Source organism: Penicillium riverlandense (genome assembly GCF_028828495.1).
Source record: "Penicillium riverlandense strain IBT 135883 chromosome Unknown utg000001l_segment0_segment0, whole genome shotgun sequence".
Lineage (NCBI taxonomy): Eukaryota > Fungi > Ascomycota > Eurotiomycetes > Eurotiales > Aspergillaceae > Penicillium > Penicillium riverlandense.
The window spans coordinates 1552123-1569241 of record NW_026643194.1 but is presented as its reverse complement, the minus strand read 5'-3'; the positions used below and the strand labels follow the sequence as shown (position 1 = coordinate 1569241).

At 55.7% G+C, this 17119-nt stretch overlaps 7 protein-coding genes across 7 annotated transcripts; 6 read left to right on the top strand and 1 right to left on the bottom strand.

Annotated features, from left to right (window-relative positions):
- Positions 1–1718: 1718 nt before the first annotated feature.
- Positions 1719–3331, top strand: N7474_000645 (putative RNA export mediator Gle1; the record flags this gene model as incomplete). The annotated part of the gene is made up of 2 exons (XM_057192060.1): positions 1719–2504; positions 2561–3331. 2 exons carry the CDS (start codon positions 1719–1721, stop codon positions 3329–3331), a joined length of 1557 nt encoding a protein of 518 aa, XP_057057013.1.
- A 259-nt stretch (positions 3332–3590) lies between these two features.
- N7474_000644 (uncharacterized protein) lies at positions 3591–4007 on the top strand (the record flags this gene model as incomplete). The annotated part of the gene is made up of 1 exon (XM_057192059.1): positions 3591–4007. One exon carries the CDS (start codon positions 3591–3593, stop codon positions 4005–4007), a length of 417 nt encoding a protein of 138 aa, XP_057057012.1.
- A 668-nt stretch (positions 4008–4675) lies between these two features.
- Positions 4676–5590, top strand: bgt1 (1,3-beta-glucanosyltransferase Bgt1; the record flags this gene model as incomplete). The annotated part of the gene is made up of 1 exon (XM_057192058.1): positions 4676–5590. One exon carries the CDS (start codon positions 4676–4678, stop codon positions 5588–5590), a length of 915 nt encoding a protein of 304 aa, XP_057057011.1.
- A 559-nt stretch (positions 5591–6149) lies between these two features.
- Positions 6150–13112, top strand: N7474_000642 (putative myosin class II heavy chain (MHC); the record flags this gene model as incomplete). Its single annotated transcript, XM_057192057.1, has 2 exons — positions 6150–6168; positions 6496–13112. The coding sequence occupies 2 exons, from the start codon at positions 6150–6152 to the stop codon at positions 13110–13112; spliced, it is 6636 nt and encodes a 2211-aa protein (XP_057057010.1).
- A 928-nt stretch (positions 13113–14040) lies between these two features.
- Positions 14041–14782, top strand: N7474_000641 (p24 family protein; the record flags this gene model as incomplete). Its single annotated transcript, XM_057192056.1, has 3 exons — positions 14041–14238; positions 14314–14521; positions 14586–14782. 3 exons carry the CDS (start codon positions 14041–14043, stop codon positions 14780–14782), a joined length of 603 nt encoding a protein of 200 aa, XP_057057009.1.
- Positions 14783–15204: 422 nt separating this feature from the next.
- Positions 15205–15966, top strand: N7474_000640 (uncharacterized protein; the record flags this gene model as incomplete). The annotated part of the gene is made up of 2 exons (XM_057192055.1): positions 15205–15318; positions 15550–15966. The coding sequence occupies 2 exons, from the start codon at positions 15205–15207 to the stop codon at positions 15964–15966; spliced, it is 531 nt and encodes a 176-aa protein (XP_057057008.1).
- Positions 15967–16241: 275 nt separating this feature from the next.
- On the bottom strand, positions 16242–17041 carry N7474_000639 (uncharacterized protein; the record flags this gene model as incomplete). The annotated part of the gene is made up of 4 exons (XM_057192054.1): positions 16242–16641; positions 16692–16812; positions 16926–16944; positions 17000–17041. 4 exons carry the CDS (start codon positions 17039–17041, stop codon positions 16242–16244), a joined length of 582 nt encoding a protein of 193 aa, XP_057057007.1.
- Between the last annotated feature and the right edge of the window lie 78 nt (positions 17042–17119).

The following is a 17119-nucleotide window of genomic DNA, read 5'->3' as shown; positions in this document are numbered from 1 at the left end:
AATGAATTGGGCGTTTGAATCGCAGACCCGACTGCAAGTGGTTCTGATGTGCAGGAGACGGTTTGAACACGGTGGTCAAGGTTTCGAGCTTATACTGTAGGTCGAAGAAAGAGTGAATCAGCGACGGCGCGAGGAGTGAAGGATTGCGTGAGGACGAAGAAGGACGGAGAGAGGACAAGTAAACAGAAAAGGAGGAAGTAGCGATAGCAGCGGGTCAACAAGGAGCGGAGAGGGAAGGTGGGAAGGAAGGGTACGACGGGAGACGATGCACAGCCACCAATTCTCTCGCCGGAAGGATGTCAAACAGCTTGTGATGTCCTTACCTAATGACGACCTCCGAGTCTGAGCATTCCAAAATGACGTCTGTGCTGTCCAATGTGGGATGAACGCAATTATTGAAGCAAAAGTCACCGACACGGCGACGAGTGGAACCAGGCAATGGAGACCCTGAGACAAAGTATACAGCCAAGGCGATCGATCGACCCAAGGACCGGCTGAGAGGACGAGTCTATTCAAAACGCTGGAAGGGTTGTGGGAAGGACCGAGTCGACGGACGGAGCTTGTCCAGTAGTGACTGCAACCACCGCGCACAAAGGGAGGCGAGGGCGGAGGGGTGAAACTGCGGAATCAAGAGACTTTCCGACCACGGGCACTTCTCGGACTTGAGCAGACCCAAGGTGGCAAGCTCCTCTGTGATAAACTTGGACAGGGCCCGAAGCAAAAAGCGGTTGAAGGGTCCCCGGAGAGAATGACAACAATAGCAGGGTAAATTGGGATGGAGGGGTGGGCTAGACGATGTAGGCACCGACTGGATCGAAGAAGGAACGATGGGGGAAGGAGAGAGAGAGATGGGGGGAGATGGAAAGGACAGAAGGACCGAGGGGAAAGAAGGAAGGAAAGGAGAGAAAGATGAAGTGCAAGACGAGCAAGTACAAAGCCGGTGTGGGGAGGTACGGTACGGTCATGATAGGCGGAAAACGGAAGGACGGCCATAATGAAGCGTGGTAAATACACGTATGGACCCTGCCAGCACGGGAGCCGTGGATTGATCTCTTCATCATCATCGTCATCATCAATCAGTTGGGTATTATTATCCATGCGGCATCCGTGGAAAGAAGAGACTCAATCGATCGCGGGAGAATCATCGTGCCCAGGCTCTAGATTGAAGGTCGGCCTGCTTACGGTCCCTACGAACGATCGGGATTGGCGGGCTTAGGGGCTATTAAGCTGCAGTAGCAGTGTCCACTGGGGGCACTCGAAACGGGGCATAGCGTGACAGCGTGAATGGGGGGAAGAACGATAGAAGGGGAGACCCCGAATGCACCTATTTTTTCCCTTTGCAGAGAGCTCGAGCTTCCCGGGCGCAGAGCTCTAGCTCGGTCTACACTAGCTCCCTGATGATGATGTTCATGATGATGCAAAGGAACCAGAACCAGAACCAGACTTGCTCCCAGCCCCCCTAGACGCTGACTCAGCACGGTATTTTATTTTGCTCCCATTGCGGAAGAAGCTCCAAGGTCCCGAACTCTGGTGTCGCCTCATTATTGACACCGTCCATTGTCGTTCATTCTCTTCACATCATGACCTCCTTGGACTCGACCATCTCCTTCGGCGATTAGCAACGTTCAACCTCCCTCCCTCGATCCACGATCTCGTGGTGTCGAGGTAACCGAAACAACCACCGACGCGCCGCCTTCCTCTCTCCGACACTCTTTACCATGGCTCGAGGGAAGGTTCACGTTCCCCCGCTGGACAGTCCGTCCAAACAGCTCATGCGCGATCTCGCGCAACAATTCGAGCAAGTCCGCCTCTTCGACCTCGACCTGAAGAAGGTCCATGCATACGAGCGAAAGGCATTCCACGACGAACTCGACCGAAAGGAGCAAGAACTCGCAGCCCAGCACAATGCCGCCCTCGATGAAGCGGCCGCCTACCATGACCGGGTCCGAGAGGAAGCCGAGGCCTACCTGAAAGAACACATTCGAAAAGAGGAAGAAGAACGACGACGGAAGGAAGAGGAGGCGCGCAAAGAACGCGAGCGAATCGAACGCGAAGAAGCCGAGAAGCTACGACGCGAGCAGGAAGAAAAAGCGCGGATCGAGGCGGAGCGCAAGGCTAAGGAAGAGGCGACAAAGAAGGCCGAACGAGAGGCTGAGCAAGCGCGGCGGGCCGCGCAGGCGGAGAAGGAACGTCAGGAACGAGAACGGGTAGAGGTTGAGAAGCGGAAACAGGAAGAAGAGGCCCAGAAGGCCAGGGAGGCGGCGGAGCAGAAAGCGCGCAGTGAACAACAAGCTAAGGTCGGTGGTACTCGACTCACCGAGGCAGAGATCAAGGTCCAGGAACGTTACGTCGAGCTTCACAAAACCCTCAAGGAGATGCGGCAATGGCTACGCAACGTGGCCAAGGAAAACGCCCCGGCCAAGCAAGCCATGGGAGACATGCGTCGGTCAATTAAGAAGTGTGTGGGCCAGCTTCGAGATGGCAAGGGGACAAACAGACAACAAGTAAGTAGCAGTCTCTTTCTCTTGGTGATGCCTGTAACACTGACCGCCCAAAACAGATTGCACAGATTAAAGCGGAACTAGAAAAGGCGTCCAGTATTTCAGAGCCCTCAGTGGACGTGCGCAAGTTCATTGCGTTCCCTCCTCCGGAGATTGCCAATTCAGAGGACAACAAAGCCCCAGCCCTCCTCATCTACGGTCTCAACGTCTTCGCCAAAGCCCTCATTTCTGCCCTCATTAACGAGGCATCCATCAACCCGGGTCACGCCGAGCCGGTCGGCATTATCGCCGCACAGATCTTCTCCATGGATGCCTTCATGTACAAGGGTATCCATATGTCCGACATCCTGTGGGCCAAGTATCGAGTCGTCTGCCCCGCACTCTGGGGTTTTACGGGCAATGAAAACACTGACGCCGGACGCCGGGCGTTGGGATGGTGGCGCGACGAAGCCGGCGGGCCTTTCGTCAGTGACCAAACACACGCAGACCGCATGACAGCCCTGGGCGCCGGCTACGCGGCACTAGCCCTCCGCAACTTTGGCAAAACCCAGCGGCGGAATCCATTCCCCAACACGATGTTCTGGACATCACTTACGAAGATCCTGGCTATTCCACCGGGAGAAATGCAGGAGACGCAGGTGACGCTGCTGGGTTCCATGCTGCGGTCTTCCGGGGAGCGCATCCTGGGGTTTTTCGGGCAGTTCGGCCTGCTGTTGATGCGCCGGGCCATTGTGGATCTACCGGACGTCCTCCCCAACAAAAGCATGGGCGTCAACCAACTGAAACTGCTCAGGGAGCTGTACCAGCGGGAGAAGAACATTGACCTCTGAGTATGGCATGTTCGGAGGACATTGTTTAGATTTAGCCGACGGATGGAATCATGCATGGCCGAATTATTTTGTATGAGTTGATGTCTCTGCCACCATTGTTAGTTCACGCAGCGTTAGTTATCACAATCCAGCAAGATTTATGGCACCATTGAAGTCAAGAGGTCAGAGCACCCTCACGCCCGATGTCACGGGGGTCCGGATTATACTACCACGGACTGACTGACTTACACTACTCACAACAACAAAAACATCATCAATCATGCTGCGCCGTCCACCACGCACTCTCACCCTCGCCATAACCAGCCTCTCCACCCGCCCGCAACCACAATTCCTCCCCCGCCAGCTTCCGCTCTTGGTCAAAGCCCCACCACCTCTATACTGGACGGCTCCACCCGCCTCGTCTCCTCCAACATCATCCGCCTTCTCAACCCGGGCCGCACTGCTCACTACCAAGCCCCGTCGGTCCAAATCAAATGAGGAGAAAGATGACGAGATCTATGAGAAGCCTCCGTCTGCGAGCTTGGAGTCTCTCGGAATCAGTCGGAATGTCAAGGTGTTCTTGTTTGTCGTGCTGGGGATCTTTGGTACGATCGAGACGTGGTTTTGGTGTAAGGCTGCGTGGGTGTGGTGGAAGAATCGATTTGGGGGTGGCGAGGAGACTCCGGAACGGAGATAGATGTTGACGGGGTGTGCCCTCTTTTTTTATTTCCATGTATACTACTACTTTCTACTTCTCTCTACTCTGAATATGCCCGGGGATCCATCTCTCCTCCCCATTAAACAGTCAGGTAATGTCCAAATCCTCCTTTCTCGTGCCAAGCAGGCCCAGGCCTCAACAACACTCACTACGAGCAAGCGGAAAAACCCCCTACTCATCCGCAGTGCCGCTCATCAGATTACCATGGCTCACCAGAGGCGAGAGAAGAATTCCAGAACTTGACCCGAGTCCAGACCGATGATCAGCCCAATCATCAGGCCCCGAACCGTTCCGCAAACTGCTACAGGGACAATGGGGACCGGCTCGGACATGCCGTTTGTCAGACCGGCAGGTCGTCCGATGCGGCTCCACGCGCATCCCAGGGTTCGGAGGTATCTGGGACTAACGTGGTGACATCATGACTCTGGTGCATCGAATAGTATTTCCAGTGCAAGGTCTGGTTCCGTTCGCCTCAGGACCCCGAGGAAGGGCCGCGCAAGGCCTGAACAGATAGTTTGGGTACCTTTTCTGGGATATTTAAAGGCCGCCACCTTGCCGTTCTTCATTGTTCAGTGCTCTTTCTTTGCATTGTACATACATACAATTCTCTCTTTGCATTCTTCCTCTCCCCGACACATTTCCACACCATGCGTACCAGCATTCTTCCTCTCGTCCTCGCCGCTCCGGCCGTGGTCTCGGCCGCCAAGGGCACGCTGGGTCTCTCGCTCGGCGACAAGAACGCTGATGGCTCCTGCAAGGCCACCAGCGACTACGAAGCCGACTTCGCCGCCCTGAAGTCGCTGGTCAATTCCACTCTTGTTCGCACCTACTCATCCTCGGAATGCGACACGGCCGCGAACATCCTCCCCGCCGCCCAGGCCAGCGGCGCCAAGGTCGTCCTCGGCATGTGGCCTGACACCGATGCCTCGTTCAACCAGGACTTCAGCGCTCTCCAGTCTGCCGTGCCGGGCAACGAGGCCGTCGTTGAGGCCATCACCGTTGGCTCCGAGGCCCTGTACCGCGGAGATATGACCGCCGATGCCCTCCTGGCCCGTATCAACCAGGTCAAGAGCGCATTCCCGCAAACCACCGTCGGCACCGCGGATAGCTGGAACAAGTACGCCGACGGCACCGCCGACCCCTTGATCCAGGGCAACGTCACGTACCTGCTTTCCAATGCTTTCGCCTACTGGCAGGGCAGCCCGATCGACAACGCGACCAACGTCTACTTCTCCGACATGAAGGGCGCCACGGAGCACATCCAGCAGGTGGCCGGTAGCAATTTCGACAACATCCGCGTGCTGAACGGCGAGACTGGCTGGCCGACTGACGGCGGGACAGACTATGCCGCCGCGCAGGCGGGCACGGCTAATGCCGAGCAGTTCTGGCAGGACGGGGTGTGCGCCATGCTTAACTCCGGGGTGGATGTGTTCTATTTCGAGGCGTTTGATGAGTCGTGGAAGCCCGACAGCACGGGGGACAATGGGCAGGTGTCGAACGAGCAGCACTGGGGGCTATTGACGGCGAGCCGTACGGCCAAGTTCGACATGACTTGCCCGTAGAGTACATACATAGAGTCCGGCATCTCATAGCTCCATCATCGAAGTTACATAGAGTTATACAATACAGAGTTGGCCCCATTTGAATAAGAGATTGACCAGTGATATGCGCTGAAACCACTGCTGTATGGTAATGGTCATGTCACGGCGAGCCGTGGATCTGGAACCCCTGAATCTCCAGACACGAACCACAAATCTCGCCGTGTTTATTTTGCGCTCACTGAATGCATGCGAATGGCGCAAGGGGGGTGAGGTGCCGATGGACGAGAGTGGATAGACCAGCGCAATGCAAGAAAGAGAGGGTCCTGTATAGATCCAATTCAAACCCATTGGGGCCGAGGACCAAAGGCCACAGTGACGCGACGCGAAGGGAACTAGTAACGGCCAACCCTAAGCCACTCAGGGACCGAGTCCATCCTAGGTACCCGGTACTTCGATCAACGCGCGCTGGCCCGGCCAACATCCAAGTACCCAGTACCCACCCCGTGGCCCGTGACGTGACGGCCTTTTTTTCCCTTTTCCCCTGTTTGTCGTTCGTTCACCTCCTTCCTGTTGTTGCGCCATGGTCTATCCCGAGCCCGGTCTGCTGTGATCTCTATCCCACGACATCCTCGGACTACTGGGCCATCCCACTGCCAGACTGCTGGTCTTCCACACTCCCTTCCAACCCCCCACACCCCCAGACCCAGATCACAACGGTCGTCCGCCAGGTGGTCTTCAATTTGCCCAGTGTGATTTCCATGCGTCAACATTCTGGACAATAAGCGGAGCGGCAAGCAAGTGCTTGCTGCAGGAGTCGACACGGAAGGTATGTGACTGGTCCATTTTATCTTCCTTGCCACGCGAGAATTCTTTCTGTCTCGGTCTCCCTTGATTCCCCCACCCGGCCACTGACCATGCATTTCCAGATCTAGATCACCCCGTCTCTTCCGCCATTTCGGCGTCTTCTCCGCCCTTCCACCCGACAGACGACGACGACGACGAGGCGCGCCAAGCCCCGGCTCTGCTCCTATCGTCTCCGCCGTCAGGAGATTCGAGCTCGTCCGCCGCGGGTTCGCATTCAGCCCCAAATTCTCCACGGAGCATTGCCCTCGAGCCGCCATCGCTCCCCGTCTTCTCGGCACTTCGTGAGACTGAGGAGTCGCAGAGTTCATCGCCGGACCACCGCAGGAAAGATAGTGGTCTGTACTATACAACGACCTGGGGCTCCCCGTATGCCGCACCCAGTTCGCGCAGACTCTCGTTGACCCTCAGTCAATACGCCGGTGTCGATCACGGATCTGGAGCCAGCTCGCCTGCCCCGGCGTCTCGGAGATCGAGTAACGCACCGGAAGGAGATCCCGCCGCGCAGAACGAAGACAAGTCGATTCGGGATTTCACCCAGGATTGGATCAACCAGTATCTCTCGGGCCAGCCTCGGAGCGAGCGCACCAACTGGTTGAGTGACGACTCTGGGAGTGAGGCCCCGTCATTTCTTGCAGCGCAGCAGCAGCAACAGCTTGCAGACGACGGGTCGGACGATTGGCTCGGTCTAGAGGGAGACATTCGGGACGACGACGACCTCCTCAAAACACCCACTCTCTCGGACTTTGTGGGCCGCAGCGCAGCTGGACTAAAGAAGAAGCTGCACAAGCGTGCAGAAACCCTGCGTCAAGAGGACTTTTGGGGATTTGCCTACGACCAAGATTCTCCGCAGAACATCATGTCCGATATCAAGGAGATGGAGCCCTCCGCTGAGGCGGAGGTGATCAGCCCAACCTCGCCTGTGGAAAAGCCATTGCCTCCTGCGCCGGCCGATGGGGATATTGAAACCCTACAAGAGCAGCCAGAGGCTGAATCTAAGCCGGCGCTGCCAAAACGACACAAGTCCCAGGCTTCTATCCATACCCCAAGACGGCGAAAGAAGTTGGCTTGGCGCGGCAAGGCCTGTATTGTGGATCTACCAGTAGATGATAAAAGAGGATCGGAGCAGCATGGGACTCGTCTCTTGACCCCCGCAGATGTTCAGGAGCGGCTAAAACAATGGGAGGATGACGGATGGGATGTCCGTGGATTCAGCATCGGCTCGTCCGAGGATCCAACTGAGACGACAGACCTGGGCGGCCTCAGTCGACCATTATATCCCGATCCAGCCGAGATGCAGACAGACCCAAAGAGCAAGGAGCCGGTCATCAATTTCCCCAACAAGGCCGTGTGGGATGCCTATGTTGCTGACTTGCAAGAGGAGAAGCTGCGGGCTCTGGGAGTATCCTTTGCCGAACCGGAGCCGGAACCTTCCATGTCTCCCGCCGAGGCTGCAATGAGCCAAACGCACACACCGTTCCCAGGTCTTGTCGGATCGCCGCCGCTGCCTACTGCGTCGGCAGGGAGCAATCCGCTTGCACCCCATCATCCCTTCTCGCCACACTTTGGCCAGTCGACAGCCACGACGAGTGGTGGGATGGGGTCATTGGCGTCTCCTGCTTCACAATTTAGCGTTCAGACACCGTTCATGGGCGTCGAGCAGAACTATATGCCTGGATATCCATTCCAATTCCAGCCCACGCCGCCGGCTCAATCCATCACGCCTCAGAGCCTCCTCAATGCTCGTCAAGCCAACTCGTCGGCTGGACCTGGAGGGATGCACAACTTCTCGTCCATGTTATCACCAGTTTCCCCTCTGCATGGTCAAAACCCATTCCACCAAGGGTTCGATGGTGCGGCTCCCTCCAAAGATATTTTCAGCGATCAATTCGGTCAGACCCACGCCGATGGCCCGCCATTCCCTATGCCTCAGACCCCCATCAATGCGCCGCCGGATCAATTCCACGCTTCCAATGTTGAAATTGCTCAGCCGACACCTCGTGGCCACGGTCATAATCTCAGCGAGACCTTGCAGCGTGGCCTTGACCAGATGGGGCATCCCAACTATCACCTGGAGGAGTCGATTGAACGGCAATTGGACGAAGACGATCATGATACTCAGCCCCTAAAAGCTGCTGACTTGCTCAACTCCCGCTGGGCGCTGCCGGAGAACGATGAAAGCACCTCTGGCCAGCCGCCTCACTCATTCGCCCAGCAAGCACACCAGTTCTTTGGGGACCATTATCTCCAGGACAATGGGCACGAGGGATCTGATTTCGATACCAACCCCAGCCTCAGTGGAACACCACAGCATCGTGGGGCACCATGGAACTCTGGTCACCATTCGAAGCTGTCAACTTCGTCTCTGAACGTTGAAGCGAAGGAGTTCAACCCAACCTCCTCTTTTGGATCCCAGGCTTCGCCATTCTCCAACAGCGCCTTCCAGTTCGGTGGAATGGGTGAGCAGCATGGCTTCGGTGGTTTTGCGGCGGCTCCAGCCTTCGCTCCTGCTGGGCTCACACATGGCTCGATGGACAGCACAACGCGCTCCGACGCCAAGCCCAAATCGAGCTTCAAGTTCTCCGCTGCCTCTTTCAATGTCGAGGCTCCAGAATTCAACCCCTCGGCCAGCCTCAACTCCACTGCCAGCACAGACATCCCTTCGGTCAACCGCACAAAGATCTTTGGTGACATTGATCTCTCGGAGATCTCCAAGCCACCCAAGAAATCAAAGGCTATCCCGATTGTGCGACCCGATGAGGTTGAGAAGGAGAAAAAGGACGATGAAAACGTCGAGAGCGAGGACATCAATGGCCGACCAGTTCCTACGGATCGCCATAAGCGTGCCCGTCGCGGCATTGGTCATGCCCAAGGCGAAGCCCGGTATAGCATCTCAACCCATCCTTTGGGCGATACAGGCAACGCGCAGGCCTCGAGCACGCTCCCTACCCTGGCTGAGGGCAAGGAGAACGCATTGCCGGAGGACCGGTCCATCGAACGGAAAGGAACGCCTGTCAGCGAGGCTACTACTTGGACACTGTTTGATGCGAAGAATGACGCTGAGGCTGCCAGATCCAATACAGCATCCCCGGCTCAACCTGAGCAAGCCCAAGAACCGAAGGTGCCAGAAGAGACCGTTACCGATCAGGCTGAGTCTGAGCTGGCCGTCAAGCAGGAAAATGGGCCTCCCGCTGACTCCAATGCTGTGGATCATGCCGCGAAGGAATCTGTGGATTCTTCCAAGAATACATTGTCTGCCACAGCCGCGCCTTTCGAGTTCAAACCTGCCGTTTCTGAATTTGTGCCGGAGACTGTCCAGCCATCCAGTTTTGCTGAGAAGGCGAGCGATGACCAAGTGCCTCTGATTGATCAGAAACCGGCTGAAAAGAAGAAGAAGGGTGGTCTCATGGCCTCCCGCTTCGCATCCGACACTCCCCCGCCACAGCCCAAGGAGGAGGAGCCTTCTCCATCTGCGCAACAACTGAAGCGTGAGATTGGATCGCACTACCCGACGCGCACTCCTGAGCCCGCTTCTCGGCAGGTTAAGAACCTCAACCAAGACTCCGGTCTGGAGTCGCCTGATGATGAGGAGTTGAACGCCATTATGGAGCAATTGAACGGTGACGACTCAGATGTCGGCATTGTACGGCAGACCACTCCCCCCCCACCACAGCACATCACCGACTCCGTGGGTGGTCCCACCAAGGAACAGCGATTCGGTTCTGCGGACGCCAGAGGCGATGCTCCCAGCCCGAGCCCCGGCGGTGGCCAGAGAACCTACAAGCTGGATATCCCCAAGCTGGGCTCGGACGTCGATGCGCAGAGTGTTGCTACCTTCTCGCCCCAGAAGAGCCTCGTATCTCGTCTTCAATCGCCTGTCCGTCAGCTGATCACGGAGAATGACCATGTCAGCGACTGGGATGACATGATATCCTCGGGCGAAGATGAGAAGTTTATGAACCGCAACCGATTCTTCGACCGCCGCATTAACGACCTCGTTGGCTCCGCCATTGATGACCGGCTCGGACCCATGGAGCGTGCGCTGGGTGTCATCCAGCAGTCTGTTGCTTCTATTGCTGCCGGCTCCGCCAGCCGCCGGGTATTCCGCAGTACTTCGGCTGAAATTGAGGATAGCGATGCCGACGACGAAGACGATGAGGGGGAGCACGAGCATTCGTCTGTCAGAGGCCGTTCTCCTCACCACATGCGGGACCGCAAGCTGGATATGCTGAAGAATGTTGTCTTGGAGGCATTGGCCACCCATGACCTGCCCACTCGCTCACCACAGCACTCCAGCCATAGCGAGATCGCGCTGCTCAAGGAGAGCATTGCCGAATTACAGGCCTTGACTATCAAGAAGCTTGCTCAGGATCCTGTCGGCGACATGCGCGAGATCCTCGAAGAAACGCTTGCGAAACAGCTGGCCGCGAATACTCCGCGTATGACTGATGCCGAGGAGATCGGTGCCGACAGCCTCATGCTCCAGATTGAAAGCCTCAAGACCATGCTGAGAATGGCTGATGAGCGTGCGGAGGCGGAGTATAAGCAACGCCGGGAGGCGCAAGAGACGGTAGTCGAGTTTGAGCGGCGCTTGAAGGTCGCTGAAGAAGATACTGCTCGTCACAGCGCTGCCGCGGAAGATGCAGAGACCCGCTTCCTTCAATTCAAGGAAGAGAAGATTCCCTACTTCGAGAAGATGCAGTTCCGCTCGGATACCCTCGCCGAAGAGGCTGAGACTCTGAAAGTCACCATCGCCGAGCTGTCCTCGAAGAACATTGCTCTTCAAGGTGACCTGGATGAGTACCGTGTCTCCAGCGATAATTATCGCAAGCAGCTGAGCACGACCTTGGATGAGAACAAGACTCTCCACGAAACAATCGATCATCTGAGGGTTCGCATCGAGGATAACATGGCTGTCCGGCAGAACCTCACTGAGAAGTTCGACCGCCTCCAACAAGACATGGTCAACGCTACTCACGACATCGGCCGTGAGCAAGCTACATCGCGCCGAAAAGAGGAAGAGCAGACTGCCAGATACAATGAGCTGTACGCCTCGTATACTCGCGAAGTCAAGCTGCGTGAGAAACTGGAGCAAGATGTTAATGACCTCGAGCTCCAGGAGCGGGAATCCAACAAGGTCAAGTTCATGCTCGAACAGTCACACGAGGAGAATGAAAAACTGAACGAGCTGGTCACCAACCTGCGGAACGAGAACCATGAGATGCATCTCAAGGCTGCTCGCTTTGAGCGTGAGCTTAACGACTCTCAGGAGACCCACCGTCTGGATATCCAGCGCACCAAGGCCCAGGTGGAGGCCGAAGCGGACGCTGCCAACAGCCAGGCCGAGCTCGTCCGGGCCGAGCTGGAGGCGCAAATCCTCCGTCTCCAATCCCAGCTTGAGACCGCCACCGAATCCAAGGAGACTGCTCTTGATGATCAGCGCAGGATGCACGAGCGAGTCCTCAATGATCTCCGTGAACGCCATGGTCGTGCCCTGCACAACGGCTCCGAAGATCGCCAGCGGGGTGAGAGCCATCTGATGGACCGTCTGGCCCTGTCCGATGACAAGGTCAAGCACTTGCAGGAGCGGGTGCAGCATCTTGAAGAGAAGCTCGAGATCGCTCAGTCTGCTGCCCGTGCCGCCGCCGAGGCTGCTCGTAGCGGCAAGGCTCCCAGCACTGAGGCTGTCGCGGCGCCGGCACCTGCCCACGCGGCCTCGCCGTCAATGTCCTTCAGCAAGGGCACTTTGGAGCCTGAGAAGATTTCTCCCCAGGCTCTCCGTGAATCAATCATGGTGCTCCAAGACCAGCTCCAGCAGCGTGAGACTCGCATTGAGGAGCTCGAGCAGGAAGCTTCAACTGTTGACAAGGATGCTCCCAACAAGATCAAAGAACGCGATACTGAAATTACCTGGTTGCGCGAGGTTCTCGGTGTCCGCATCGATGATCTGCAGGACATCATCCGGACCCTCTCTCAGCCCAACTTCAACAAACATGCCGTCCGCGACGCCGCTATCCGTCTCAAGGCCAATCTGCAAATGCAGCAGCAGGAGAGAGAGCGAGCAATGTCAGGCAACAATCTCTCGCTTCCCTCCATTTCTGACCTTGCCGCCTCGCCCCGTTCTCTCCCTCTCGCTGCAGCCGCAGCATGGGGCAACTGGCGCAAGGCCCGGGATAATTCCAACTCAGGCCTGAACCCCTCAGACCAAACGCCATCCAAGTCCAACAACGCCGCCGGTGGCTTCCTATCCGGTCTCCTCACACCACCTGGATCGCACGTCCGCCAAAACGCTCCTCCGCACACAGCTGCTCCGGCACGCACATCATCCTACAGGGAGACCCGGCCCTTGAGAGGATTCAACTCCACGCCTCGCCGTGGCTCCGTCCTGACTGAAACCGCCGTGGCCGACCCGCCCCAGACGCCTCCGCTTCTCCGCCGCTCGAGCTACGATCACGATGCCGAGCCGGGGAACTACGAGGAAGACAATTTCCTGCCCGATGATATCGAGAGCACCGTCGGCGGCTTGGTGTCGGCGACCAGTCCCAGCCAGAACGAAGATGATGGTCCATTCGGGCCAAGAATCTCTACTGAACCTGCTCCGGAAAGCCCTGTGGAAAGTCCCGTTGAAAGCCCTGCCGAGAGCCCTGGTGAAGAAGACGCTGCTGAAAACTCCGAAGAATGATTTTGCCTATCCTATCGTTTCCTAGACTGACTCTCTTTTTTCTTTTTTGCCTTGTGATATTTTTCGGGTCATTTCGTCGCAGAATGCACTGGAAGACGGAATCCCTTTTGCCTTGTGTATCATTTTCATCAGCGCACTCTCACACATACACACACTCTCTCTCGTTCTTTCCTTCATTTTCTGTTCCCATACATACTTCTCCCTTTTTCTAAGGCCTCCGCCTGTGATTTTTCGTCCTTTCTTTTCTTTTCTCTCGGATTTGATACCACCTTCCGCTTTTTCCTGATTATTATTTACCCACACATGTACATTGGATCTTGCAACCTATGAGTCTCACCCCTCTCTCACATACCTAATAGCCTTCCTGCCGCTCTTTCGACCTGTTAGATATTTACTATTTCTTACTCTCATCTCTGTTCAGTGTCTGTGTCTAGTCTTGTTGTGTCTATAGTATACACCGTATAAGATTTTGGGAATTCACATTCAATATATCCGTATTCTGATGGGTTTTGATATGCTCCGCCTTGGTCTTTAGTAGAGATACTACCCAGCTTTTGGTCGTTCATTGAATATCGGATGAGCATGTCTCTGGTATATATCCAATGTCAGAGGAGCAGGTCACAAATATATATTTTTGGCCAAACAGATATTTATCTTATATGCAGTCGATTGGAGCATTCAATTCCCTTTAATTGGCGAGTTTTTATTTATTGTCCTACTCGTTCACAAATCATAGCAATATTCTCCCCGGCTACGTATGTACATACTTGCGTTCTTCACTGACTGTTTCCGGGTGGTCCGAGCGTCTCCGGCCACCTTGCGCGTTGATCCCGTCAACACTCCCTAACTATCCGCTTCAACCTCCTCCCTACCCCCATTTAATACTCTACTCCAGGTACTACGGAGCGGGATTCTCTCAGACCTCACTATGCGATTCTCTACGTCCGCCCTTCTGGTCACCGCGCTGGGGTGGATCACCGCCACGACCGCACACACCATCCAGCTCAAGTCTCACTCGCGAGAATGCTTCCACGAGGACCTGCACAAGGACGATTTGATGACCGTCACCTTCCAGGTGGGCGATCGAGAGTTTGGAGGCAGTGGAAATCTGGACATTGATTTCTGGGTATGTCGTGAATTGTCCTGGTGTTGATGGCGACCATCAAGGGAAAACGGACTGCTGACCCCTTTTCAATTCCAGGTCGAGGACCCCGCGCAAAGACGCCAGTACTACAAGCAAGCCATCTCATCGGAGGACTACTCTTTCACCGCGCGCACCGACGGCCGATACTCCTACTGCTTCAGCAATGAGGGCTGGACCTCCAACTCGAAGGAGGTCTCGTTCAACGTCCACGGCATTGTCTACGTGCCGGAGTCGGAAATGAACCAGGATCCCCTGGAGATCGAAGGTGAGAGAAGGGAATCCGGTACAGGACATCACACATAACGGAATACTAATGGCACTGGGGCTAGTCCGCCGTCTTTCCGAGAACCTGGCGCAGGTGCGTGATGAGCAGTCGTACATTGTTGTCCGGGAGCGCGTGCACCGGAATACCGCCGAGAGCACCAACGGCCGTGTAAAGTGGTGGAGTCTCTTCCAGCTCGTGGTGGTGATTGGCGAGGGCATTTTCCAGGTCTGGTGGCTGAAGCGGTTCTTCGAGGTGAGTTGAGCTGAGCTGCAGCCGAGGACCCCAAAAGCCTGTGCTAATGATATGATTTGGGGAATATAGGTCAAGCGTGTCGTCTGATGCTGCCCTCCCTAGGCAAGCTTGCACGAAGTATGATCCTGCGAATGGGGGGTTTCTGGGTCTTGGACTAGATGCTAAGACGAAAATCGGACATGTTGTTATACATCCATCCATAGCCACTAATAGATTCTGTACTACCTACTCTGTGCTTCTTGTAGTTACATGGTCGCGACGGGGATTGTTTGTCGTCGTCATGGAAGAAGAAAGACATCCCGCCCCGCAGTCTTACCCCAGCAACAACTTCTGTTCTTCTTCCTCCCATGTAAGGACCATCACCCTAAGACACCCGGTGGTATCACCTCGAGCGCCTTACATTTATCTATCTATCTAACTAGCTATCGGAGATGGGCCAGAGCAGCCCCTTCGACACCAGCGATCCGCTCTTCCACGTCTGTTGGCGGCGCCAGTCGTGCTCCTCGTGCCTGGCAGGCGATGTCGCGTGCAGCTGGTGTCCCATTGTATGCCGACGATTTCTTTCTTCTTTCTGACATATATCATATTTTTTATTTCCCTTGGCTATATTTACTGCGTCTAAATGGAATAATTGCTGCTTTTCTGTGTTGGCCCACAACATGCAGTGGTGCTTGTTTCTTCTCCTTGCATTCCGGAACGGTGTTTCACCTCTCTCCCACTTCCTCGCCTGGCCGGGTCAGGATGATCGCTAATCAGTTAACCCGCATCAATAATAGTCTTCGACCTGCGTGCCCAACCCGGCCCGCCTGCCGATCTTCAGCCCCATCCGCTCCTCGCATATCTGTCCGCTCGGCTCCAAGGAACGATGGGAGCTACGCGCCGTGCCCTTCGGGTGCAACGTCAGCACCTTGACGGTCCTATCTGTTTTGGTTGCTGTGCTATCCTCGGTAGCGCTGGCCGGACTGGTGTATCTGATGGTTTGGACAGTGCAGTGGCTGCGCTCTCGTTGGAAGGACGCTCAGTATGAGCGGCTGGATGATGGCCAGGGGCTGGAACGGACGTGCTGTGGCTTCCTGGACTGGGGATTCCACGCGTGGCTAGTGAGTCTCGTGGGCGGCCAGGGTCGAGAACAGGCACAGGCATCGGGGGAGCCGGAGGAAGAGAATAATGAGACAAGTCCGTTATTGACCTGAATACTGCTATCACACGACCACTGGAGTTCCCCCTTCAAGGATACCAGTTGAGAATCCGTTGTTTCTTTTATCTAGGGAATTTTTACTCCATTGCTGTGCCTGACCTCGGGGATTTTTACTGCACGCTGCTGCTGAGGCATGCTGGGGGTCGATCTAGACCTGCCTCTCCTGATTGATTGACATGAATGAAAGTATAGAACCAGTTTCATAATTTTACAACGGAACGCATCTAGCTCAGTTGTCTACTGACAATATCATCTCCCGAACAACGTCCGCTAGATCGTCCACCGTTTGCTTTCCCCGAGGAATGACATGCCCGCCTCCATGGTCAAACAACTCGGCGGTGTCCGGATCGCAGACATTGTACAGGGCCATGGACGCATCGAGGAAAGGTCTGCCGCACCCACAACATGGCAGGTTGGGATGGTGATCATCTCGCCCTCGTCATCGCTGTCTTCATCCGCCGCCAGGATTGTTGCGCCGGTTTCTGGGTCTAGGACCGGCCATCCGCAGACGAGTATGGCGCATTTCAGTCTTGGAGCTCGACCGTGCTGTTTGCGCCGGCGTTCCTCCTCCAGAATGAGCGTGGCGGCGATTTTCACACCCTCGGAGTAGCCGATCACGCCGGCAATGTCATCCTCCGTGTCCAGGAGATCCCAATTAACCGTTCCATGACTTTGCGTATGCTGGAAAATGTGGGTTGTCCCGCCAGTTTCAGGGCGAACTTCATCGTATCTTCCGGGGTATCGCGTCCGGGGAAGTCCAAAATATTGAAATTGATCAGGTCGGGGTCATCGACTTCGGCAAAGGTGAAATTGGGCGGTGGCCCAAAGAAGTCCTCCAGCCCTGAGTGAAATAGAAGTCGGCCGAGCCAGCCGACAAGAGACGATCGCAAAATGGCCCTGGATGCACGAGGGACGGTCAGATCTATCCGTTGATTTAGAACGTGTCCGGCTTACCCAGCTGCGTGTTAAACGCCTAAATTACCGTTAGCGTCAACTCAACTTGCACGTGCAGACAAGTTTAAACGGACCTTAGCATTGCAAAATGCGCCTGGCAGACAGAGAAACCTCATGATGGCGAGAAGTATACCGGTGGTTGGACCTAACAAGCAGAGAACAATATCCCATCTCGCCCTCGCGGAATGAGTAGC